Genomic DNA, 27,502 nt, shown 5'->3' with positions numbered 1-27,502 from the left:
AGAAGATAGTTAACGGTTTATTTAACATAACACCTTTAAAATGTTGCTTTCAAAAGCTTTACAAATGGAACACACGTGAATGACAAAAATGTTTTAATTATATACACCTTATACCCATTCACTCAACAGCCATCACTCAGTGCAGCTCTGTTTTAAAACAAGGTTCAAAGTATCGCCGAAGGAACAGTGTCAAAATGCTTCTTCCAACACTAGGAATGAATTTTTCAGAAATAGAAATATTGAATTTTCATTGAAATAGACACAAATTTTTAACACTAGGTGGACCAACATTTGATAGATATTTATCACAATGCAAAAAAGGACGGAAGGCTTTCCCTTTACCAGCCCAACAAATGTAGCAAAAGTTAGTCCAAGGTAGAACAGGAGTTCCTCTCTCCTCTCAGAGGCAGCTTTGGGGAGTGGGGTAGAGAAAGACACTAAAAAGTACTAGGCAAATATCATCAACATAAATCATCAGGCCATTGACAAAGGCCTCACAGTCCTGGAGATGCAGTACTTCAAGTTCCATTATCGCATGTGTTGGTAGGTAACTTTGTTCCATACCACCTTCCCCAAGATTGAGTCACTGTCTAGTTACAGCTGATCCTGCAGTGTTTTAAGATGCTGTCCAACCAGTGAGTACACAAACTGTAAAATCCACTGTCCGCATACCTCCACTCAATTTCTCTTAATATTTTGCACTCAGAACTCCTTATAATGCAGACTGTAAATGTCAGTTTGTGCCAAATACATTATGTAATTCCAAATAACAGGTATTACTAATGGGTACATTGTGCCTCTTCAAGAATGATAGAAGTTTCTATTTTTAACCTAGAAGATCTCTAGAAGATACTCAAACCAATGATGACTTCTGCATTTTAGTGAAGACATGGCAGTTATCCTGCCTGATGGAAATTTTAGACCTTCATGGCATACACAGATAGAACAGCCAAACATCGCTACTGGCTTAAAACTTGGGCCACATATTTAGTACCTATATGATTTCTGGCATTCATTTTCCCTATAAAACAATCCTAGAGTATTCTCCCTTGCAAGGATCCATTGCACACAGACCTTAGCATATTGATCTACACATGCAAGATGGGCTATCCGTCTTGACAAACATTCTTTCAAAAAGAATGTATGCTTGACCTTCCACCACTGACTTGGCATATGAACCAGTTGCAACACCTCAGAACCCCTGCCTGACTGGATCTTTCAGAATACAAGCTTGCATTTTACTACCCTTTAGTAAATTATATAAATCAAACTACTGGAAGGAAGGAACCTTCAGATTATTATAGTTTAGAAGCTCTTTCTACATTACTTAAATATACAGACCTGCTCTTGGTGGGTTGCAACTTTTGCCTAGCCAGTTATGTACAAGACCAGGAAGACTGAGGAGATACTCAATGCATCCAGACTATACAGATTCTGTCCTGCTAACACAGGAAGCTGTTACAAAGTATCCTTCAAGGTCTGAAATGAACCAGAAAGGATTATGACTATCCCTCCATCTTCTTCTCTGGCAATGGGGAGAGGGAAGATGCTCACCGAGAGTGTGTTCATACTAAGTCCCTACCAATGGAGATGTTTAAATGGAGATTGCTCTTGTTTTGTGACAGATGTTATTTAAATTGGCCAGTTTTTTCATTATCTGCAAAACTAAGCCATTTTGTTCCACCTGGAACCCCAAACTTCTTTCAAATTATATGCTATGTTCTGTGCTATCAAAAAATGGCTGTCTGCTTTCTGTAGACAAACAAGAGTTCTGGCCCCTATCCCTAACAAGCAGGAAAGAGGGGGTGCGATGTGGATGCTCTTCACATGCTGCAAGACAATCTGCAGCTGGGGTCTAATTCTGGCACCAAGGTTCTAGGAGAGACAGTTGTGATGTACTGTATATTTGCACAGAGCCAAACATGGAAACTAGAAATGGGTGTCTATGTTTCTGATGAGTATGAAAAGTGTCCTATGAGCCCTACAAGGGCCTGTAATACAAATCTGTGGAATTAAAGCAGAAGAATTCAAACAGTTGCTTCCTAAGAAAATAAAGGAGAACATCATCTTAATTAACCAGTCAGAGCATCTGAAAGCACAGAGGGCACTATATTCCCATAAATCCCAGGTAGGGCTGGCTTATCCTCTCAGTCCAGTATGGAGGATGCTCTGGGACTCACTCCTCTCCAACAGGAAGATTATCTTCAATCCGTCTGATAAATTTCATCCTTATTTCAGTGACTCCATCTCCTTTTAATGTGTCCTGGACAAATTTGACATCCACGGCCATCTGAACCTAAGATATGGGAGAGAAAAATATAAATACTTTTGAGATACTTATCTAGGACCATCCCCCAAATTGCTTAGCCTCTTTCAATCTTGTTGCATGTACAGAGGTTAAGAAGCTCTACCCCATTATTCTACCAAAAGGTTATCCCCACCCTTTACTAACCTCACCTAAGATTTACAGCAGCAAAAAAAACAAAAAAACCCCCCTCTCTAGCCCAGAAGGCTCTTACATTCCCCAGTTACCCACAATTCTAGCCAATGTTCTGTTAACAAAGATCGCAAAGTACAGGCAAACTCCCAAACCCCATAGAACTGAAGTATTAGACTCTTAATCATAGGGCTGTCGGTTGGAGCTCAGTGTTGGGCAAAAAAGATGCCTCCATTGTAAGGAGTTGGGCCAGATGACTCTCATGGTCTCTTCCAACAATACAACTCTTTGATTCTATATACAGTGGTACCTTGGGTTACAGACACTTCAGGTTACAGACTCCACTAACCCAGAAATAGTACCTTGGGTTAAGAACTTTGCTTCAGGATGAGAACAGAAATTGCACGGTGGCAGTGCGGCGGCAGCGGGAAGCCCCATTAGCTAAAGTGGTACCTCAGGTTAAAAACAGTTTCAGGTTAAGAATGGACCTCCAGAACAAATTAAGTTCTTAACCCGAGGTACCACTGTGCCATCCTGACCACCCTCTCTTCTGCTTCCAGGCAACTGGAATTTAGTACACACAACTCCATTAATTTAACTCGGAAAACTATGAATTTGCAGACCAATGGCTACATGTATTCTACATATCTACCAGAAAGAAAAGAATATCTTGTTTATTTCATTTATATCCAACCTCAAAGTGGCATTCATAATATATTCTATTGTATGAATGAATGAACTGATTTCAGTCACCGACCACAGTGACTATTATTTGTATAATTATATTTTATTATACACACACAATTTATATTCCATGCATTGTCACAGCACCCTGGCAAAGGTTGCAATCAATAAATGTCAGTTATAAGTTAAAAACACAATACACAATCCTTCACTCTCACCCTGACTGTTATTATATGGCAGTTCAATAGTTTGAGAATCAAAGTTTTTGTTAAAATAAAAGGATAAAGCTGCAAGGATTGCCAGGAAGAACCCAAACATATAACGCTTAATAAAACATTCTGAAACTAGGACAGCACTGAATGTATTTTGATTTATTAGGTGACGCTGGCATGTGAGTGGCCTTGAACAGCCCTCTATTCCTTCTCATTTGATTATCCGCCATGTTCTATGACACTAGTGATTCTCTCCCCTTTATGGTTCCCAAATAGGTGTATAAATATAGTTGTAAATCTGAATCTGGACTGTAATGAGATACAGAAACCAGCCTCCCCCACCAATTTTCTATGCATTCCATCACTGAGAAAGTATGTCTAACCACTGCTGCAATTAGTATCCCCCTTTCCTCACCATTTCCAGGGCTCCTCGCAGCACACCACATAAAAGGTTAGAGTAAATGAGAGATGAATGGTTGTCAGGAAGCTCCACAAAGTCCACCAGTGGGTTGTTTTCCAGGATAAGGGAGAATTCATCACCCGCTGGACTCCAGTTTGTGATGCTCGGGGTGATACCCAAGTACATTTTAAATGCCACCTGCCAAACAAGACAAGCACAAAGGACTAGGCTTACACAGCACAATGTTTAGCATGAAACTCTTTTATGGGTAACTAAAGATCTGGCCAAAGAACCAGAAGCAATTCTGTTACATAACATACTTGATGCAAACCTTTTATTACACATCAGACCAGGCTTCCCCAACCTTGCGCCCTCCAGATGTATGGGACTATAATTCCATTCAGACCCAGCCAACATGGCTGTGCTAGCTGTGGCTAATGGAAGCTATAGTTCAAAATATCTGAAGGGCACCAGATTGGGGAAGGCTGTATTAGACAGGTAATGAAAATTTGATCAGAAGCAGTAGAAAGCATTTGCCCATGCCAGATCCAATATATCCTCTCCTAGAAAACAGTGTGGTCCAGCAACATTTGATCCTAGATTGTGTTTTTAGACAGATATAAGAAAGAAGGCATATGTTGCTGCCATTAAAAGGTACAGCAGGATGCCATTATGAAACGTGTTATGTGGCAGGAAAATTGTGTCCTTAGACATCTATATCCCCACAATGGAAACCTTGTAATAGGCTAGTATATTGGAAACAGAGGGGAATAATCAAAGACAGGCATCACCTTAGCTATTACATCTGCAGTTTCTCGGAAGTCATGGCATCTCCCGACATTGGATCGGGCCAGGAAATCTTCAACGAGTCGAACGCCTATGTTGTAGCCCCTGTCAAGGCAGCCAAAGAGCAGCATGCTATAAAACTGAGAGTGTAATAGAGTCCAACTTGAGTCTAACATTATAGGGATAGAAAGTAGAAGGGAGAAAGTCTGTTCCCTCCCTTTTCTTCAAAAACTCCAATGAATTCAGAAAAATAAGATTCATTCTGCCTAGAGATGTAAAAATTCTGGAAATTTTGAAACCGTGGAAAAAACCCTGCCCTCCTCCCCGGGCTTTTTTGGGGAAACAATTATCCAGGGTGAAACAGGAAAGAATGTCTCTCCCCGCCTCTGAATTTTCCCAGCTTTTTTCTGGGTCTTCACATCTCTAATTCTGCCAAGTGGATGTCCCACAGAAAGAGATCATCCAGTACCCCTAGCTACTGATATTTTGTAAAGATTCCACTCTGCCTCCACTGGTTTACTTACATTTTGTCAAGCTGCTTGTTGACATCTTCATCATTCTCATAGTCCTTGCACAGCTGAGTGACCAAAGCGCCATAAGTCAGAGTGAAGAGCTCCGAACTCTAGACAAATTCAAAATGCATTTAATTTAGACCAAGATAGAACAATCTACACATGTTTAGGGACTTGCCACAAAGAACAGTTGGGATTGGCATGGAGAAATGAAATGGGCAAGGAAGCTTCAGCATCATAGGAACATACTAAGCACTGAATTCTGCTAGTGTCTCCACCTTCAAATTTAAAACACATTTGTCTTGGGGGTGGGGGGCTACTAACGTGATCAGAAGTTTGACAATCTTCAGCTGCTCATCAAAAACAGTTATTCCATCTTCTGCATTTGTAACGTAACATTCTGCTTAAGAGCTCAAAGGAACAACAAAGCCTCCTTGGTGTTAGGATGGATGTGCAGTAGAGATGTGCATAGCATCAACAAAACAAAGGAAAGAACAAACTATAATGTCTCCCTCACATTTCCCCAAGCATGAAGTAAGTAAAATATACAACCAAATTAAATCCTTTGATTATCGGAATTGTAGTTACACAAATACCTTCCTGTTAAAAACTGAAACCTTTCAGGATTATTAAAAAGTCTGTGAAGTAAGTGTCAGCTATATAAAGTATGGTCTGCTTTAGGTTTTATTAAGGTTTCATTTTATACAGCAAAATGTCTAGTCTCAGATTAAGAAACCTATCACCTACCATGAGATGCATAGATGCGGAAGGTGAAATGAATGGCAAATACCAATACTACAGAATGAAAGCAGCAGGCAAGCAGAAAGGGAGAAAAAAAGAGACAATGTCAGAGTTCAGTGAGACAACACAGATCACACCACGTTCTCACAAGCTCAACACAAAGTCAAAGTGCAGAAGAAAGAGTCAAGTCAAATTTGGAATTAAGGTACGTTAGATGTTGTTTAGGATTCAAACATGCTATTTCTACCTAGCAGCAACTGATGAAGCCAGCCGTCAAGACATCTCTCAGAAGGCTAAGAGATGCTGGTTTTGCTTGGTTTTAAAAAGGCAGAAAAGGCCAACCGTCTTACAACCCCAGATTCATCTTTGAAATAAGAAGAGTCTGTTTTAGAAAGTAACAGGACTTAAAAAGTGAAAATCAGAAGACTCAGCCAGTTCATGTATGGCGAAGGAACTTAACAAGCAAAAAAGAGAATTAACAGGTTAGTAAACGCATTGGCAAGGCAGCTGAACAGAACAGTTTATGAAGAATGCCTGGCTGCTACCAATCCAAGGTATAGTCATTAAATTATTTAAATTTTGAGCATTTCCTAGAGTTGTGGAGTTGGAAGGAACTCCAAGGGTCATCTAGTTTAATCTCCTTCAAGGCACCTATCACTAGGTAGTAAAAAGAAGAAATTTAAGTTGGTGCACATATAAATTCACCATTTTGGATCAATTGTTCAATAATAATCTTACAAAAAAAACCCAAGGACATTCACGAAAAACAATTTGGATGTTTGTGGTCCAAGCCGGGTGGATAAAAATCAATGGTTTAAAAATAAATAAATAAATAATGGATTTTTTTAGATTTAAATAGGATTTTTAAAATAAAATTCTTTTGGAGAAAAAATATATCTAAATATATTTTTCTATTTAACTTACATTATAGTCCAAAGGCTATTAATCAGGAAATAAGGATTTGTTTTAAGTTTTTCATGTGTGCTAAAACTCAGTCTAAGTTGTTGTTTTTTTAAAAAAATGTTAAACACATCAGTTAACAAACATGGATACATATGCTATAATGTTATTGTTCTACTTAAATAAATTGTTTAGATTGTTATTAAGGAAATGATTATTTTTCTCCTTCCAATAAAGTACAGCAGAAAAGTTGTCCAATTATAAACAGTTAAATTATTAAACCTCACAGTAATTTCATAATTATCTGTCTATGTATTTCTAATAGTATAACCAAATCAGTAATTTTTGACATAAGTGTAAAAACTACTCTGAAAATTTATTATTCAAAAAATGACACTTTCATCTGGTTGTAAATATTAAGCTTATACCAGCAAGATTGAATCACTCTGTAAAAAAAATACGATTTAAATCAAGTCTTACTGACTAGTGATTTAAATCAATTTGATATAAATCAAATCCACTCCTGTTCCAAATGTGCAAAAACCTCTTCCAAGAGCATTATTAAAAGACTACCTGATAAAAACAGACTGCCTAAGTTGTGAAGCTGGTTGGCCACTGCAATTAACTGGAAAACAGTAAAAAGTTGCAGTTTACACATGCTTCAATGGCACATGTGTTAATCCTGTCAAGTGTTATAATCCCATTACTGTTGTGGAGGAAAAGCAGCACTTAGGCCCTTAAGTACACCTAAGGCAGTGATGGCCAAACTTGGCCGGACAGATGTTTTGGGACTACAATTCTCATCATCCCTGACCACTGGTCCTCTAAGCTAGGGATGATGGGAACTGTAGTCCCAAAACAGCTGGAGGGCCAAGTATGGCCATCACTGACCTAAGGTCAAGAGAGGAGTTAATAAAATAAGCATTGCATCTTAAGCACCAAAGGACAGCAATGGCCACAAATGAAATGTATTAGCATTAAGCTATATTAAGCAAATTAAAATAACTTCTGTATGTGTTTGCCAACTATTCACAACTCTACTGGATAATTTTAAAGGGCCACAATCCTGCTACAGTTTTAGAATATTGGATATTCGCAGGGTTAGAGCCCGATGAAAAGAAAAAAAAAGACCCAAACAATCCAGCAGTGACCCCCCCCCCAAAACATTCTTTGGAGATTTGTCACAATACAGTATCATAATTTAAGGTTTTGTAGCAATATCCCCATTTTTGTTGAACTGCTATCACAGAACCAGGTTAGAAACAGACATAAGAATGAAACGTGAGAAAGGCACCAACACACACACACACACACACACACACACACAAAATAGCCTGAATCAAAACATTTAGCACATAACACAACATATTTCTATATAATCTAAAGCAGCATTCACCAACATGGCATGCTCCAAATGTTTTAGAATGCAACTCTCATCAGCCCCAGTCAGCATGACCTGCTTATTAACATGAAGAACATGAGTTTGCAGCACTAGCTCACTACAGCTTAAAAATCAGGTAACAAATCAGCATGATTGCCCATTCACATAATTTTCAGAGATCCTGCATAAACGTAAGGGCCACTTCACACAATGTAGATAAAGCATCCTTTATTTCCATCAGGGCTGACAGTAAGGGCTCGTCCACACTTCTGCTTGCCCCGTGCCTTAGAAAGCACAGATCCAAGCATTTTTTTCTGCTTGTCCCATACTTTATAGCCATGGGTATGAGTGGCTTTGCCTTTGCCCTGCCACAGTCACATGGAAAAACCGTTTAGCGATAAATCGAAGCAAACATCAATCCAGAGAAAACTCTATTGATGTTTGCTCTGAATCAGTGGTAAACAGCAGGTTGTGCTGGGGGAAGCATTGAAGCAAATGGAAGTGTGGGTGTGCCCTAAGTGTTCTGTTTAAAAGTATGTTTTGAAGAAGCCCAAATTTAGCTCTTCAACAGAGGGGTCCTAAAACTGAAGACTAGGAGACTTCACTTTTGGAGATTACGTGCCCTCCAGCAACTAGATAATGCTACCTATTTCAGATTCTACTGACTCCTTATCTAGTACAACCCCCTAAAATTAATTTAATGGACCTGCACGTAAAGCAAAGAACAATACAAACACAAACAATTTAATATCCCAAGTGCCTGACAAACCAACAAGATGATGGGATGGGTTACTTGGATGATGGGATGGGTTACTTTCTCCAAGGAATCCATTACATCTTGTTGGCCAAAATGGAGAATAACTCATGCCACATGGAAAAGCTCCACTGCACAGCACTATGAAGATGGTCACTGCTATAGAGTAGGATCCAAAATGAACTCTAATTTATACTTAACCAGTTCCAGTTCAAGCCTTCCTACACCACGTTCTAGAGGACTATTCAACTCCCATTTCTTTGCTCCCATCTACCTAGTGAACCATGGTCTGCAGCAGAGGGCACTTAAGAGCAGTTGTGTCACCTGCCCAAGTAAGCTTGAAATTCCAAAGAGCAACCAAGATGTTGGCAGGAGCACTAGCCATGCTTGGTGGAACCTGCCCAAGGGGATTTAAGAATGTATCACGACCCATCAACCTCTAGGGATGGACCATTTAAACAGCCCCTCCCATTTATAGAGAGAAAAACACCACCATAGTAAGCCTAAAGCTCTGGCTGAAACGGTGTAAGACAAGACATTTAAAGGAAAGCCCCCCACTATCTTCCTGCCCAGATGAAAGCACAAGATCCAAAGATCTCCAGCATGAGAATCAGGTGGATTATATGCTGGGACAGCTCAAGAACTGTCATGGCATTCATGAAGTCCAGAGTCACTGGACATCTAGTCTCAGCCCACTTCTGTCAGCTTAGATAGGGAGATGGTTAGTCAGTGGGATGGATGACAAGCACCAACAGAATCTCTGATCTGTCTCAATTGCTCAAACATTCAAATCCACTGCCAGAAGATTGCCTATGAAATGATGCGGCCTTCAGACTGAAAAAGTGCCCATGACCTACCCATCTTCACAAAAAGTCTAGTAGAGGGAGATGGAATTCTTATAAATCACTGCAACCCTCCTCCATTAACCCTAAGTGGCTGCTACATTAAAAATCCAGGTGGACAAAGCTAAGAAAGTTGAGCTCCGCCAAGCTCATCTATGCACATCTCATTAATACAGATCAGTAACGCAGGGATTCTTGTCTATGGTTAAATGAAGGATAGTTTATGCTTTCTCTGTGTCTTCATAACCATTATCTCAATAATTCTTTCAACAATCCTATAATGTAGGTAGGTCAGTATTATACACACACACACACACACACCATATTTTTATGTTGTGAACTGCTCTGTAATCTCCAGGTGAAGGGCAGTATATGAATTTAATGAAGAAGTATAATACAGTTGGGGAAGTCAAGAAATAGTGGCTTGCCAATGGGTTTATAATCAAGATACTGACTTTACAGGATTAAGGCATAGACAGCCGAGATTAGTAAACTCTTCACTCCATTATCATGGAAATCCTTACACCAACCCTATCAGGTAGGTCAGTAGCATAATTTACCCTATATGGGAAGATGGGAAGATTAAAAAGCACTATTTGTCTGTGACCAGCTCAGTAATCCATGATTGAGGTGAAATTTGAACAGGGGGCTTCTCAGTTCACAGGGTTTGGCACAGCCCCATAGACATAATACTTTACTGCCCTGGAAGATTAAGGACAGACAAAAAGAACACAGCCCACAGTTAAACTATAGAATTCACTCCCACAAGAGGCAGTGACGGCCACCAGTTTGGATGGCTTCAGAAGACAATTATGGAGGATAAGGCTATCAATAGCTACTAGCCACTTCTGTATGCTATTTGTATAGCGTGATAATGTACTTTCAAAATGAGGGTGTTTAACAAAAAAAGCAATCTCCAATTAGTGCATATCCCCAGATGCTTGTAAGCATTTATTAAGAAACCACTACGCTGCCCTTGACCTAAAAAATGTCACAGAGGCATTTACAACAAAATAAGGCAATATAAAACATAATATGAAATAATATTTAAAACATTCATAATGAAAATTACATAATTATCAACTTAAGTTTTAAAGTGATTTGATCCATTAGCTCTGATAAAAATGATTCTTTTTTTTCCCAACCTGGTGTCTGAATGACATCTAAATGACCAAATTTTGCGGATGATGGGAGGCACAATCAGGTTGCTGCCACTGCCAGGAGGCTGAGGGCCACCAAGAGACTGTGTACTCTCTGGTCTCCCAGAGGAACATGATGGGAAACGGGGGAGACCAGCCTGGCTCCATCCACGGGAGGGCAAAGCTGCAGCTACTCCAACCCTGACTTTCCTCTTCCCTGTTCATACAGGGGTGTCCTTTTTGCATGATGGTGTTTAAATCGTGAGCCTACAAGCAGGGCCTCCTCCCTTACAATTCAATCTATTCCTACAGTTCAAACTGCAGGTGTTATTGTAAGGGAACAACAACAATAGCAGCTGCCTGTCTTGGGGTAACTGAAGTGAGCAAACCCGCTCTTTCGGGATAGTTTTATTCGGACTTTATCCTCCTTCCTGCCTTCGACAGAGGTAAGCTAATAAAAGGAGGAATGAAGGAACAAACATGGCCCTATTCAGGGTGGAAGGAAAATGCACAAAGTAGAAGTTAAGCCTCTCCGCTAAGCCTCCTAGCTGTCCATGGCGGAGGCGTCTCCCTCCCGCCCCTCAGGGCTCCCTTCCTCCTCACGAGACCTGCCGCCGCCCCCTCGATTCCCCCCACCGCCATTACCATTTTCTTGCTTTCCGCGCCCCCGCGGCTGCCCTGCCGCGCCATTCTGTCTCCTCCGCTGTCGTCGGTCTCCTCAGCCCGGCGGTTTGCGAAAAAAGGGGTCGCGGCGATCGGTACGACAATCCTCAGAGGGGGAAGGAAACCGCCCGGCCTTGACTTTTAAGTCGACGCCGCTCCTCCCACTCTGGGAACAGAACTACTACCCCCAAGGTGCACCGCGCGGACGCCCTGTTCCCGTTTCTCTCGCGCGGCATGCCGGAAAGCTAGAGGCTTCGCGCAAAACTACTGTATTCTGTATTAGACGGTTGCGTGTGGCAAACGGCGGTTTGATTCCCTACCCAGCATGCTTTGGAGAAGGTCCGGGAGGCGACGCTGTACTACAGCTCCCAGCATGCCCCTGTAGCCGCTTTGCAAAATGCCATAGAGCCATGTTCGGTTACCAATGTGAAGCGGAGCAGTAGAAAAACGGGACGCGTAGAGCGGCTCCACATTTCGCAGACGTAAGAAAAGATGTAGAGTAAGAGTAAACCATGTTATTTTCTCGACGGGTCATTTGCGGGTTAAATGGGAGAATCATTGTTTTTGTTCCTGGGGGCAGAACAAAGGTCACAGTCATAGACATCAATAGAGAAAGACAAGATTTTAGCATCCCTGTGATCGGACAGCGGAGTATCCACCTAGAAACTAAAAGGAGGAGGAAATAATTTTCTAGGTCGAGCAAAAACGTGATTTTGGAATAGTTGTTGGGGTTTTTTTAGGAATATATTTTTTTTAATTTTACATCCTAAAATACTACTATTATTGATAACACCATCACAACTTGGTGATGATTTCGCCACTCTTAGAAATAACTTCACTGATACAATGTTGTTACTAACCTGTGACTTAAATATTAAATAAATATGAGTGGGTGGGGACTTAAAGCATTGAGAAGGAAGTGTCCTGCTTATGTTGATTCCCATGCCAAATAAAATACTTAATTCATTCAAGACCAACAACAACCATGAAACAAGGACAGTTTGCTGCCCTTTTCATAACACCCAACATCAGGTGATGACCTCATTCTGTCTAATGTGGAGATGGGAAACCTGTGGCCCTCTAGATATGGCTGGATCACAACTCCCACTACCCCTTGTTTGTTTAGTTGTGTTTGACTCCTTGTGATCCCATGGACCAGAGCACTCCAGGCACTCCTGTCTTCCACTGCCTCCCGCAGTTTGGTCAAACTCATGCTGGTAGCTTCGAGAATACTGTCCAACCATCTCGTCCTCTGTCGTCCCCTTCTCCTTGTGCCCTCCATCTTTACCAACATCAGGGTCTTTTCCAGGGAGTCTTCTCTTCTGATGAGGTGGCCAAAGTATTGAAGCCTCAACTTCACGATCTGTCCTTCCAGTGAGCACTCAAGGCTGATTTCCTTGAGAATGGATAGGTTTTATCTTCTTGCAGTCTGTGGGACTCTCAAGAGTCTCCTCCAGCACCATAATTCAAAAGCACCCATTCTTTGGCAATCAGCCTTCTTTATAGTCCAGCTCTCACTTCCATACATCACTACTGGGAAAACCATAGCTTTAACTATGTGAACCTTTGTCAGCAAGGTGATGTCTCTGCTTTTTAAGATGCTGTCTAGGTTTGTCATTGCTTTTCTCCCAAGGAGCAGGCGTCTTTTAATTTCGTGACTGCTGTCACCATCTGCAGTGATCATGGAGCCCAAGAAAGTAAAATCTCTCACTGCCTCTGTTTCTTCCCCTTCTATTTGCCAGGAGGTGATGGGACCAGTGGCCATGATCTTCAGACCATATTTTGCACTCTCTTCTTTCACCCTCATTAAAAGGTTCTTTAAATCCTCCTCACTTTCTGCCATTAAGGTTGTGTCATCTGCATATCTGAGGTTGTTGATATTTCTTCTGGCAGTCTTAATTCGGTCTTGGGATTCATCAAGTCCAGCATTTCACATGATGAATTCTGCATATAAGTTAAATAAGCAGGGAGACAATATACAGCCTTGTCATACTCCTTTCCCCATTTTTGAACCAACCAGTTTTTCCATATCCAGTTCTAACTGTAGCTTCTTGTCCCACATAGAGATTTCTCAGGAGACAGATGAGGTGATCAGGCACTTCCATTTCTTTAAGAACTTACCATAGTTTGCTGTGGTCGACACATTCAAATGCTTTTGCATAGTCAATGAAGCAGAAGTAGATGTTTTTCTGGAACTCTCTAGCTTTCTCCATAATCCAGCGCATGTTTTCAATTTGGTCTCTGGTTCCTCTGCCCCTTTGGAATCCAGCTTGCACTTCTGGGAGTTCTCGGTCCACATACTGCTTAAGCCTGCCTTGTAGAATTTTAAGCATAACCTTGCTAGCGTGTGAAATGAGTGCAATTGTGCAGTAGTTGGAGAGGTTGGCACTGCCCTTCTTTGGGATTGAGATTGTAGTGAAATTGGGAAATCTTGGTGTGTCGGGTGCTGGTTCACGTAGGAGTGAGGCATCCTGGGAAAGATAAAACTGTGGCTTTTTGGGGAATGGGTGTTTGGTCTCTTTAAATGTAAAGCTCCCTGCCTCTAGAGGTGTGAGTCAATTACATCTTGATTCTAGGCAGGATGAGATGTTATCTGATTTGTACAGCCTGGTACTTTGCCTGGGGGCGTTTGACCAGTGAAAGGACTCTTGACTACTCTCTGTGTTTTGAACTATTGTTGCTGTGTGAGTATGGTTTTACTTAATTATATTTTACAATGTTTTTATTGTTTTGTCTGTAACCTTCTAAGAAATGTGCAACTTTTTGAGTGGCTTTTTCAATAAACTTGGAAAGGACTTTTTGTCTTTGTGCCTTTGCTCGGGGAAGCTAAACTGGTGCTTACCTTTTGGACACCTACCTGTTTAATTTCTGTCTGCGTCATAGTAAAGTTACTCAGGGCTGGGCAAACCCGGTAAATATCAAAGGGGGGGTTCTCCTTCTTGAACCCCATTGGAGGGTGGTCCAGGAAAGGAGGTGGTGGCAGCTTTTACCGTTTGGCTTGTGATTTGCAACACCTAGTGATCTTTCCACCTTCCTGGCCAAGTCCTGCCAGTGTCTAGGAGGAAAAGGGGGGGGTGGATAGCCCTGCTTTACTACAGGGATGTAGACTAATCTTCTCCATTCCTCTGGCCACTGCTGAGTTTTCCAAACTTGCTGGCATATTGAGTGTAGCACCTTAACAGCATCATCTTTGAAAAAAATTAATACTTCAGCTGGAATATTATCACTTCCACTGGCCTTGTTATTAGCAGTGCTTTCTAAGACCCATTTGACTTCACTCTTCAGGATGTCTGGCTCAAGGTCAGCAACCACACTACCTGGGGTGTACAAGTCATTCATATCTTTCTGGTATAATTCCTCTGTGTATTCTTGCCACCTCTTCTTGGTGTCTTCTGCTTCTGTTAGGTCCTTACTCCAGTGGAAACAAGAAATGTGGGTCCTATTGCCCTTGCTTACTTTTCCTATCTGTATTAGTAGATCATATGGCTTCAATTCCCAACATCGCTCACAAAGTTAAGTCTCAGTCTGATTTAACTTCAGTCCAGAGGTGGGAGCTGTTTTCTGCAAAATCTGCCTTGGAGGGAACATAGTCCTAAAGAAAGCACGGCTATAGTAAATATACTAAGGACATTGTAACAACATTTTTTATTATAGGATCTTCTTTTTTCTGGGTAATCTTGGACCACTAAGAGCCATAATGCATTTCTTTTCTAAATGGCACATTTGTTTGTTATCCCCCCCTTTTAAATTTAATTCTTTTAAAAATAGTTAAGAAAAATACTGGGGGGGTTTTAAGGGCCAAGAAGAAGCAGAACGTTTGTAGTGTATGATACAATATGTGGTGTTACATTGGTGCAGCTCTGCCAACTAATAATGGAAGTTGAGGAGGAGGAGAGACAAATCACATTGACCGTTGTTTGTTTAATTTAACCCTAAGTGAAACTGCTATCATTGAAACATACTATTTCACAGTACATAATTTACTTTATGTATTTTGCTGCCTCTTAATGTCGTGATGGGCTTAGGTGGTTTTAAAAGTGGATTAGATGGATAAATAGAGAATAGATCTACCAATGGTTACTAGTCATAAGGTCTCTGTCAAATACCAGTTGCTGGGGAGCAGGAGTAAGCTATTGCCTTCATGCTCTGCTTCTGGGCTTTCCTGGGCCATATGATTGGCTACTGTAAGAAATAGGATGTTATGGTCATGGTTTGCATGCAAATGATCCTAGGTTCAATCATTGACATCTCCTGTCTGAAACTTTGGAAACTACTGCCAGTCAGTAGAAATAGTACTGAGCTAGATGCAGGGCCAGCCATACCATTAGACAAACTGAGTTAGCCGCCTCAGACAGCTTCTTTTGGGTGTCATAATAGGGGCAGCAAATTGTCAGTTGTTTAATTTCTTATTATTGTAGTTGTACTCCCAAGGAGGGTGATAGGCACTTGTGGGGAGCTCTGCCTCAGGTGCCAAAATTACTTGACTGGCCTCAGATGTTATGCACCATGAGCTGGAGAGGGAGGCGTGGAGAACCATTTGCCACTCTGCCTCAGGCAGCAAAATGTCTTGGGTCTGTCCTGACTAGATGAATTTGTGGGCCAAATTAGTGTAAGGCAGCTTCCTGTACTCCTGCCTATTAAACCGGGGGAGTGTCTCCTTTCCTGTGAAAGGTGTATCTGTGCCAGTGGGGCTTATTTGGGAGGAGCAAATGATTTTGCAGTGACAGAGAAAAGAACAGAATTCCTTAAACCCAAGAGATACTGTTAAGTTGTGGGCGAACATATCAGACGACACAGCGATTCTTCAAACAGCTCTTCTTTATTCTGAGGCCAGAACTGAACTGAGCTGAAGGGCTCAGTCAGCCTGCTTATATAGAGCTCCAGTACCTTGTTACTGTAACAACTTTCTAAAATTATCCAATCACTGAACGTCACTTTCGATCCTTCATTTGCATACAAACTATCCAATCACTGAACGTCACTTTCGATCCTTCATTTGCATAACTATCTACAGTATCCCCCTGCTGGCCCAGGGTGAGAACTTCAGTACATAACAGATACAGTGCCTCTTTTTTACACTCCCATACTTTCCCAAGTGGTTGATATTCCTGGGCAATATTCAGCTGTGTGCTTTTCTTAAGAAAACCTATTTCTTAATATGTAGTGCTGAGTCAAAAAAATAAATCCCATGATTTCCCCTATCCCGAACCATTCTCCATCACAATGGACGTTAGATTAAGTCCAGTCTTTATTGAGCAGTTATACAACTATTGTAAGTTATACAACGTTCATTCAAAATTCATTCTGATTTGATTGTGTGATGGTTAATCATCCCAGTTAATTGTTCATCTCACACTTTCAGGTCTTCCTCATCACTTTTCTAATTGCAACATTCCATTAAAAAGGGGCAGGGCGGGATTTATTGCACTAGAGCGCTGTAATCCACTTTAATTGCACTAACCCGAATCCTTCCTGCAAAAGATGGACAGTCTGAAGGCAACCCTAGAGAGGGGCCTGCTTTGCATAATCATGAGCAAATTTATGACACCTCCTTGCTGCTTTCAAGGAAAGCTATCAGAAGCATTTGATGGGTGACATTTGCCATAGTCTTCTGTGACAGCTGTTTGGCATGACAGGGGCACAACTGTCTCCTATAGATAGGAAAGGCAGAGCTGCCTCTATTAATAAAGTGTGAGGTTGCAAATTCACCCCATGGCTTTGATAACCTCAGAGCATGGCCTCGCACCCAAGGACGCATGTTTCAGAGCAGAGACAGGAGATGGGTGCCAGAGGGGCAGAAGGCTGTGTTTACTTCATACCACAGCCGTCCAAAATCTGCATCCAAAACAAGTTTAATTTGGTGAGCCGGTGTGGTGTGGTGTAGTGGTTAGTGAGTTGGACTAGGGCCTAGGGAGACCAGGGTTCAAATCCCAACTCAGCCATCTAAATGATTCAATCACACTCATCTCCAAATGTGGCTAGGAGAGAACAATGACTGCAGTCCTGGAGAGCTGCTGCCACTAGATTGGTAGATCTGCAGAGCTAGATGGATCAATACAGAGCTGCCATTCTTCTAAGGCAGCTTCATGGCAAGAGGGAGACTGGTTTGGCTCCTTCCCTCTCCTGGTGTTAGCTCAGTTGCTCTTATGCCTGTTTTCCCGCTTTGCTTTGCTTTTTCCTTTTGTATCATGCCTACTAGATTGTGAGCCTGCATACAGGAACCATCTTATCTTTTAAAATTGTAGATGATGAGGATAGTGATTAGAGAAGTTGTTCATAAGACCGTTCAAGTCCAAAGTTGGGTAATTACCCAACTATCCTACTGCCTTTCTGGGTGACAGAAAAGCTGAACAGAAAAACTATCTTGCCAGTCCCCTGGATGGGGACCACCCCAAACAGCACTTCATAGCTGTGCTTTAAGCTGCAATTGGTGATTATACTGAATGGATACTCTTGACTCCCAAATGTTTAACTTGAGGGATTTCTGTTTATCACTGGACTTAACCCATGTTACTTTAGGGCTTTGCAAATCAACAATAGCTCACCTTTTTCTCTTGTGCAGCCAAGGAATGTTCCCTGGTCTTTGAAGAGTGGCAGAAGGCCCCAATTAATATAGCCAAGGGGCCTTGCTGTTACGTGGGGGGGGGGAATGTTTCTCTGTAATTTATGGGGCTTTTAAAATAGGTGGGGTCCTTTTTGTGCTCGATGAAAACAGCATAAGGAAGAAGGAATGCCAAATCAATGCATACCCTCCCCTTCCCCTCCAAAATAAATGAGTGGGATTGAAAACATAATGAGAATTTCCAGAGATGGGGGTGATGGGTGAGTTCCTCCTCTGTCAGTTTCCTCTGGGGAAGGGAGAGCTGAAGGGGATAATGGCATAAATGGGGGTGAACACTATAAAGAAAACACAGATGCAACTTGGTTTTTGCTGATGCTGCAAATAGCATTTAAATATATCTATGTATATCAGATTAGTTTGGTTGGGAATGGATTTTGGACTGGTTTTGTTAGTGTAGTTACATTATCCACACATCACAGCAGCAAGCAAGACTTTGAGCCACTCTGGTCTCGTTTCTGTGGTATTTTTAATCGTCAGTCCAATACAGAGAACTGTCAAACAGGTAAAGAAGTACAGTGGTACCTTGGTTTAAGAACAGCTTACCGTAGTTTATGAACAATAACGCTGCAAACCCTGAGGTGGGTGTTTTGGTTTGTGAACTTTGCCTTGGAATAAGAACATGTTTCGCTTCCTGTTGAGTGTGTTCCATTTGTAAATTGAGTCCCGCACTGCTATGAAAAAGTACACCTTGGTTTAAGAACGCTTTGGTTTAAGAACGGACTTCTGGAACGGATTAAGTTCATAAACCAAGGTACCACTGTACTTTCTTTCCCACGCTAGCCCTTTGCTGCTATGCTTAGAAGCTGTGAGGTTTAGGAGTTTAAAATATAAACTGCTATTCTCACAAAACTACAAAATGATACATTTTTAAATGACCATCACCACAGGTGATGGGTGAACTCTCCTTTGCTTAAGCAAAGATGGTCTTGGCTTGGTTCTCTCCCACCTTGTAATGATAGTGCACAAGTGCTGATGGTGGTCCACACAAACCTTGTTGCGTTGTTCCCTGGGAATTATTGATCTGAGCACCAATGATGGAAGAAAAATTCAACTGCCTCCCCCCTCAAAACATACAGTGGTACCTCAGGTTAAGTACTTAATTCATTCCGGAGGTCCGTACTTAACCTGAAACTGTTCTTAACCTGAAGCACCACTTTAGCTAATGGGGCCTCCTGCTGCTGCCGCCGTGCCGCCGGAGCACAATTTCTGTTCTCATCCTGAAGCAAAGTTCTTAACCTGAAGCACTATTTCTGGGTTAGCGGAGTCTGTAACCTGAAGCGTATGTAACCTGAGGTACCACTGTATATGGGAGCAGGAGAGGCTTTTAGATGTGGATGAGTGGCAGCAACTGAGAGAAGTAATAAAGAGAATTGACTTATTGTAAACATTACAGAATGTGTCCCTTTCAGCTTCTTTTCGTGGCCCTTTTGATTTTCCTCTGGACATACCTATCGCCAGCCCTGCTTCACAACGTCCTTTATTGCTTTTACCTGGCTGGAAGGTGTCCTTGAGCTCTGATAAAGACTTGCTTGGTGGATGGAGGGCAGAGAGGGGTGTGTATAAAAAGTAGCCTAGTGTACAGATGTAACTTTTACATCCATTGCTGGGAATCAGAAGTGGGGGGCCTGTTTGGCCACTATGAGAACAAGATGCTGAACTAGATGGGCCACTGGCAGCAGGGCTCTCCTTATATTTTTCTTGAAAAAAGAAAAATGAATAAGCTGATGAACATACCACGCACAAATGATAATGCAGTGCTAATTCATATACATATGGCAGGCAGCCCACCTTGAAGTGTTGAGGAGGGATAAGAGTGATGGCTGAGTAAGTAACTGGTTTCCACACCTGCCATTTCTGCACTGCAACTGGGCTCATCTCACAGCTGAATGGCGTGCCCTGACCCCTCTCTTTTTTGCTCCAGCTGCCTCCATTTCTTTTCTTGTTCTCCCCCATGCAGCCATTTGGAACTTTAGCTGGAAACTATCAGCCTGACGGATGGCTCTTGGGGCTTTTGTTTTCCTTTTTACGCAGGTGGAAGCCTTTCTTTCTCACCTACAGAAAATGCTGACAGTAAAACTGCAGTTTCCATTGTGGGTGAGGAACAGGCCAAAGCACGTTGACTCTGGTTCCTTTTGGCCAAGCTCAGGCTCCAAGGGTCTCGTCAAGTTATGGATATGCCAGAAGTCCTGGCTTCTCATCTAAGCAGCTGCGGGGGGCAAGGGGGGAGGCAGCTAGATCCCCCCAGCAGACTTCTGGAGTTTTCCATGCGCTACGTGTTGGCCATCCATTACTTCATAGCCATTCCTGCTGTCTGGCACAGAGAAAAAGCAGATGGCAAGGAACTGTGGCACTGTCAGATCCGATCAGACCCAGCTGGTGTTTTTAGCCAGAGTTTGGGGGGGGGAGTGGATGTGATCTGGATTACATTCCAACCTGCAATGACCGTATCTGTGTTGCGTGCAGAAGGTGTCAAGTTCAAACCCTGACATCTCCAGGTAGGGCTGTGAAGGGAGCAGTGCCTGAAACCCAAGAGAACAACTGCCAGTAGACAATGCCTGTCTCTTTTTCTGCATCCATTTTGTGTTATGCCACTCCATGGCAGCCATTTTGAGACTGGTGCCATGGCACTTTCTCAAAATTCCGAATGTGCCCACTGGCCTAGGAAAGCTGGTGACCCCTGCTGAACAGTCTAACATACTATTTCCATATCTTCCATATTAGCCAGCTCTGAGCCTTGAACCTGTCTGGATCACTGCTAGATGCAAGGGTCATGACAAAAATAGCTTCCCATTGGCTTCATTGGGGGTAGGGTGAGGAGGTTAGTCCATGGACCAGGGGCCGATCCCCCCCTGGACCACATCTAGCCCATGGGCTGGAAGTTCCCCATCCCGGCTCTTACCATTATACTCGAACTCCAATGTTTGGCTGGCAGCAGCTTCCTCCAGCTCCACACCCATGTAGAAGTGAAGCCAGAACAACAATTGCTTGAGATTGTGATCGCAGCAACTGTTGTAAAAACCAAGCAGTCATTCCAGAGATGTATCCAAATTCAATCCTGTATTTCAGCCAAAATCTATTCATCATAACCAGGGTCACTTTCCAAACTGAGAGTGGAAGCCTGAATGTATAGAAATTATATGTTTAATGTACATGACATAATCCCCCAAGTTGGCAATCAGTTTCAGTTTCCAGAAAAGACTTGGATATTATCCTGCTTGAGCATGAAAGATTATCCTTAAGTCAGTATTTTTCTGGACCGTGGATTGACATCTGTGGTGTGCTGGAGTTTGTTAGAGATGATAGTACAAAGTCTTCCAGCAGGAGAGTCTGACCTGGTGAGAAAAAAGACTTTGTTTACCCCTTAGAGGCAGAGAGATGGGGGGGGCGGCGCTCCAAAAGTCCTTTTAATCATGCATTCATCATGATTTACATTCATGTTGGTATTGGAGCAGCTACACATGATTCCACTTTCAGGACACTTTGGTGGAATATACACGTATAAAAACCATTCTGAAAATGCTTTTTTAAAGAACGTTTTAAAAAATACATGTCACATTGTGTCAAATGTTTTATTTGCAGCTGTATAGCTGAGTCCTTTGTGCCTGCAAAAGTGTGGTGGACATACTGCTTTGTTTCCAGTCAACGCATCACCTGCAAATTCCTGCTGAAATCCTGTACCTTTTTACACGATAAATGTTCTGGCTTATTTCTGAACCTGCTTTTGTTGCGCTACAGGGTAATTCTTGGGCCTGGAGGATGTGGCTTCTAGAGCAAGCATCTGTTCTGTGGTGGATTCTTCTCCAAATGTTCACAGGCTGTACATTCAGCCCAGATAAGCAGCCTTGCAATTTAAAATGCTCTAGAGCTGGACAGAAATATTACTCCCGATGACCTCTAAATCAGAGTGATTATGCTAGCCAAAATATTTGTGTTTCAGGGATATTAATGAGCATAGCCACACACACAAACATCTTGCAAAATTTAAAATATGCAAGGGGCAGTGATCCGGATGAACTATTTTGCAAGATATTTCTTAGGAGGAGGGGGAATAAAGGGCAGAATGGGCTGTTTAAAAGAAGGACTCTTGACCACTTAAAGGAGTACTAGCTTATTAACTGTATACCCTTGAATTGACCATTTAATAATCCCCATTTTACATAAATTTCATACTCCCAAAGGCTCAGCAAAAATACATTTTTTTAATATATTGAAGGAAATGTGTGAACGTACAACATTTTCAAACTGCAACTAGAAAGGGGAAAAGGCAAGGAGGGGACATTACAGAGGTATATAAAATTATGCATAGTATGAAGAAAGTAGATACAGAAATGTATTTCGCTCTCATAATACTAGAACTCCAAGATAACTAATAAGGCTAAACGTTGGAAGATTCAGGACAGATAACAGCATCTTCAGGACTTCTCACAGCATGTAGTTTAACTATGGAATTTGCTCCCACTATATGTAGTGGTAGCCACCACCTTGGATGACTTTGAAAGATTAGAAAAATTCACAGAGGATAAAGCTATCAATGGCTCCTGGCCATGATTGCTATGTTGTGCCTCCACTGCTGGAGGCAGTATTCCTCAGACTGCCAGTTGCTGGAAATCACAAGAAGGGACGGTGCTTTTGTACTTGTGTCAAGCTGGCATCTGGCTGGCAACTGTGTGAACAGGGAGGCTGGACTAGATGGGTCTCTGAGGTTCTTTATATTAAACAGAAGAAAATGCCATTTTAAAGTCTGTTTTCAAAGATGAACTTCAGTTTCATTTAATATCCCAAACTTTCGGGGGCCTACAACATTTCCCAGACTTTGGCCCAAGATGAAGTGACATAAAGACAGGATGTCCAAAGTGGGGGGGGGGGGAGAGACAGAAAGAGGCAAATTGAATATGTACAGCACTTTGTAAGAAACAAATTCACCTGGGCAGAGATCCAAGTCAGAAAATATTGTTGCACGCCAACCCAGTCTCTGAGTGGTGCAAGATTCCAGGGGTTCCAAGCACTTACCCAAGGTTCAGTTTCCGTGGAATGAGGGATACCAGAGACTGTGGTGTCTTTATGCTATATGGTTTATTTACGCATACAGTGGACACTCGGGTTGTGAACGTTCGCAACCCGCAGCGTTCACAACCTGCAGCGGCGCGTCTGCGCATGCGTGGGTTGCGATTCAGCACTTCTGCGTATGCACAAAGTGTGATTTAGCGCTTCTGTGCACGCGTGACCACCGAAACCCGGAAGTAACCCATTTCGGTACTTCCCGAGTTTCGGCAGTCCGTAACCCGAAAAAATGCCACCTGAAGCATCTGTAACCCGAGGTATGACTGTATATGTAGCCTGAGCCTACATTGGAGGGGCTCACAGCATTAACACCCTAAGAGGGTCTTGATTCTCTTATAGCCACAGCTTTGGATTCGAACAGAATTCAGACATGTCTCTCCCTCTCATGCTTCTGCCTGCAGCCTGCTCCTAACATCTGGTCCTCTCACACCCCTCAACTCTGGATTTTGTCCTTCTAACTACTAGCCAGCTGAGGGAGGAGAGCCCACCCATTTTCCCGCTGGCACAGAGCTACTTCCTTCATTACCTTAATGCAGTGTTTCCCAACCTTGGGCCTCCAGATGTTTTTGGCCTACAACTCCCATCATCCCTAGCTAGCAAGACCAGTGGTCAGGGATGATGGGAATTGTAGTTCAAAAACAGCTGGAGGCCCAAGGTTGGGAAACACTGCCTTAATGACCTGTACCTAGGGGCCATTACCAAGAAGATTGCCTGGCTATCCCAACAATTGAAACCTTTTTGGATCCAGGAATTAGAAGGGACTCGGGAGGGATGCGGGTGGCGGGAGGGACGCGGGTGGCACTGTGGGTTAAACCAAAGGGTCTAGGACTTGGCCATCAGAAGGTCGGCAGTTCAAATCCCCGTGACGGGGTGAGCTCCCGTTGCTCGGTCTCTGCTTCTGCCAACCTAGCAGTTTGAAAGCACGTCAAAGTGCAAGTAGATAAATAGATACCGCTCCAGCGGGAAGGTAAACGGCATTTCCGTGTGCTGCTCTGGTTCGCCAGAAGCAGCTTAGTCATGCTGGCCACATGACCCGGAAGCTGTATGCCAGCTCCCTCGGCCAATAAAGCGAGATGAGCGCCGCAACCCCAGAGTCAGTCACGACTGGACCTAATGGTCAGGGGTCCCTTTACCTTTTCCTTTACAGGCATGCAGCCTAACCCCCCATCCCCAAACTCACAACAATGTAGAGCTGGGAATCAAAACCCCCTTCCCCTACTTTGAAATCACATCATGCCAAATTCCTTCTTATGCCAGGAGGCCCCCAACATAGCTGGAACTCTGAAGCAGGAAGTGCTGGGACTTTGTTATTAGATGGAAGATGACTAGATAAAACACTGAACTCCTCTAAGAGGCTCATACAGCCACAGTTAATGACTTATTTTCCCCCACCCGACTCCACATTTCTCCTGTCAGCAATTTTATGTGAAACTGCACCATGTTAGCAATTCTCATACCAAAAAACACTAGGGGTGTGCACAGGCCCCAGGCTTCCCCTTAAAAAAATATCCTATATGTTTGTTATTTGCTCTGTAGTTTGGGTTCTGAGCCATTGTGTCAAAATGAAACCCTGTGTTCCCTCTTCACTCTTCATGCAGTTCTAAAAACTCTTATAACGTTTTTTTTCCCATTTGGCAGAAACAGATGAAATTTGCCAACACAATAACTCCTCCAGAGTGGATTAAGCCTGCCAAATTGCAGACAAGCTCAGAGACTTTTGTGAGGGGAATTAAAGTGATTTACTTTACTCCATGATCCATATTAGGTCAATGCTTTTATTAGGCCAAGTAAAACACCAAAATCAATGTTAGTTTCACATTTTTGAGGGGAGCAGGGTTTGTTTCTTTCACTTTCTTTTCCTAAAATAATGAAGGGTGGCTGAGAAGCTTGTATATTTAATTATATATATATATATATTTGCAGCTTCCTGCTGGCTGTCTTGACTTTCCACATACTTTTTTTTAGTGGTGGGAGAGGATGCCCTTCAGTAGGCATTACAGGTGAAAATATACTTAGTACTGCCTGGGGTTTGATTGTCTGCTAACAGTGATTAGGAGTTCTGGAGTGTTTTTTTTTTCCCTCCCATGCAGAGCTGCAGATTATTATTTTTTTAAGTTAAATTAAACTTTTAACTTAAAAAAAGCCACAAACTCCTCTGCTGCTCTGCTTTAACAAATGAAAATAAATAAAATAAAATAAATAAATAAAATCACCAGAGCTCTTTAGTGCATCAAAGCCTATTGACCTAAAGCACTGGTTTTTCACCTTTGGGAGGGGTTCACAAGCCCCTCCAAGAATCTGATTAAAGCTATGGACCCCCTCCTTAGAAAAATACAGATACAAAAATACAGATACAAAATATTGCATACATTTTATTTTATTACATGGGTTGCACCCAGTTTATGGGTGCCTAATCATGGATCCCCTAGGGTTAAAAACTCCTGAACCAGAGTAAAGGAACATAGGCATAGAAGAGGCACAGAGAGGCGGAAGAGAGAAAAGTGAGGAGTACAGAACAACAGCCACACGAGGCTTTGTGTGGGCACAATGTTGACATTGTGGTTTGATTCGGAAAGGGGAAAAATAACTGTGGTTTGCCTTGTTGTCCAGTCCCAACACAGAGTGGTTGCACACACCGCCCCCCAGCAAACACTGGTATCCACTGTGTTTTGTGGAGGCTAAGGACATAGATGTACAGTGGTACCTCAGGTTACATACGCTTCAGGTTACAGACTCCGCTAACCCAGAAATAGTGCTTCAGGTTAAGAACTTTGCTTCAGGATGAGAACAGAAATCGTGCTCCGGCGGCGCGGCAGCAGCAGGAGGCCCCGTTAGCTAAAGTGGTGCTTCAGGTTAAGAACAGTTTCAGGTTAAGAACGGACCTCCGGAACGAATTAAGTACTTAACCAGAAGTACCACTGTAATTACTATCATGGGCACTACCCAATAGATCACCCATCACCAGGCCTTCCCTCACATTAAGTGCTGACAATTATTACTATTATTATTATTTTATTATTATTTATTTTATTTTATGGGGGAGGGCAATAAATAAGTCTGTTAGGTACTTCTGGAGCTCTAACCAGGAATCCCATGGCAAGTAAGTCTACCAGGACCCACTGACAGGAGGGGACCCATCATAGGTCCCTTCACCCAAGACCCTTTCAGTCCTTAAGCCCCACCCACAGAGAAACCAACTACAGTCTGAAATGTGCATCCTCTTGCTCGGAAATTGGCACGTTTTACAGGTTTCATGTGCACTGACACAAACAAAGGAACCTCTTCCATTCAGTCTAGCTTTTCCCCATCTCATTTTGGATGCAGGAGGCTGGGATTCCTCATACCAGACCTATGCAGACAAGTGACGCTCAAACTGTTCATTCCAAGTTTCTTTAGTGACATGTAGAAGGGACCAACCAGCATTTATGCAACTGGGAATGTGCAGGGATATAGAGAAGTTGTTGTGTTTTTAAAAAAAAGTTGTTGTGTTTTCTCTTTTTTAAAAAAGAGAAAGGGGAGATACCGTAAATCACAGTCTGTGTGGGATTCCATGGAATGGAGCCATAAACATTTATTGGAACACGTACGCTCCTAATTACCCTTGTAGGATAGAGCAGTAGATTTTCCCGAAACACAGTTTTTAAAAATGTTTGGGATTCTATTCAGAATGTCTCAACAAATGAAACTGATTTGTAAAAAATGTTACTAGGGAAAAAAAGAGAGAGATTGCACATACTTTTGTAAACTAAGAAAATATTTAATAAAAATACATTTTTTAAAAAAGAAAAAAGAAAGGGCAGTTTTGGAGAACAAGTTTCGAATAAGAAAAAGGGGTTGGGCTGTTAAAGGGAAGTTCTACGTCTAGACAAAGCAGATGTGACAGGTGTGTTTTGCAGTGGCTCTTGAATGTGAGTTGTGGACCATGCAGCTTCTGGGTGAAATCAACTGTGAGGTCTCTAGGAGGTCTCAGGTGACCTGCTAGGGCTGTTTTAAGGATTAAAGGAATGTACGTATATTAGGTGAGCTAGCCTTAAATGGGGTTTAAACTTGGGTTTATTGTGGACCCCCTCTAGCTGGCACCTGGCCTGAAACAGGATATCCTTGCTCCATGTGTGATGTAAGTACAGCATCCCTGGGAGATAGCTATCCAGCCTCTGCTTAAATACCTCCAGGGAAAGAGAACCCCCTTTAGCCATTTGTTAACAGCCCCTTACTATCAAGAACATTTCCCTAATGTTTAGCTTCAATCTGCTTCCCTGATGTTTAGGGTTAATGCTTTTAGTCATGGTGTATGCACCAATTATGAAGGCTAAACATTAATGCTAAGTTCTCCCATGCCAATTGTCCCTGCTTTGGGGAAATTTTCTT

The 27,502-nt window shown here is 42.3% G+C and overlaps 2 protein-coding genes across 3 annotated transcripts in view; one reads left to right on the top strand and one right to left on the bottom strand.

Annotated features, from left to right (window-relative positions):
• Positions 1-4: 4 nt before the first annotated feature.
• On the bottom strand, positions 5-11,722 carry TRAPPC3 (trafficking protein particle complex subunit 3). Its single transcript, XM_083751964.1, has 5 exons — positions 11,434-11,722; positions 5,044-5,141; positions 4,525-4,624; positions 3,749-3,931; positions 5-2,296 (listed from the first exon to the last, which is right to left on the bottom strand). Exons 1-5 carry the CDS (start codon positions 11,476-11,478, stop codon positions 2,177-2,179), a joined length of 546 nt encoding a protein of 181 aa, XP_083608090.1. The 5' UTR covers positions 11,479-11,722; the 3' UTR covers positions 5-2,176.
• Positions 11,723-11,801: 79 nt separating this feature from the next.
• The window catches only part of LOC310850348 (angiopoietin-2-like), a 29,081-nt gene continuing 13,380 nt past the window's right edge, over positions 11,802-27,502 (top strand). The window contains exons 1-2 of one of the 2 annotated variants that reach the window (XM_083751751.1): positions 20,742-21,408; positions 21,809-21,890. In XM_083751751.1, coding sequence (XP_083607877.1) covers positions 21,370-21,408; positions 21,809-21,890 — 121 coding nt within the window. In that variant the 5' untranslated portion in view covers positions 20,742-21,369. Of the gene's footprint in view, positions 11,934-20,741; positions 21,409-21,808; positions 21,891-27,502 lie in introns of those variants that run through there. The other variant, XM_083751752.1, reaches the window with a different exon arrangement.

The sequence above is a fragment of the Podarcis gaigeae genome, assembly GCF_964106915.1.
Source record: "Podarcis gaigeae genome assembly, chromosome: 8".
Classification (NCBI taxonomy): domain Eukaryota; kingdom Metazoa; phylum Chordata; class Lepidosauria; order Squamata; family Lacertidae; genus Podarcis; species Podarcis gaigeae.
The sequence above is the reverse complement of the archived record's forward strand: the minus strand, read 5'-3'. Positions and strand labels throughout refer to the sequence as shown.

What these genes read in the sequence shown, in the direction of transcription:
- TRAPPC3 (XM_083751964.1), bottom strand. Translation starts at nt 11,478, where the DNA reads ATGGCGCGGCAGGGCAGCCGCGGGGGCGCGGAAAGCAAGAAAATG. An exon ending in AACAAGCAGCTTGACAAAAT is followed by an intron (nt 4,625 to 5,043) that starts GTAAGTAAACCA and finishes CTGCCTTGACAG; the next exon opens with GGGCTACAACATAGGCGTTC. An exon ending in TGCGAGGAGCCCTGGAAATG is followed by an intron (nt 2,297 to 3,748) that starts GTGAGGAAAGGG and finishes CCCATATCTTAG; the next exon opens with GTTCAGATGGCCGTGGATGT.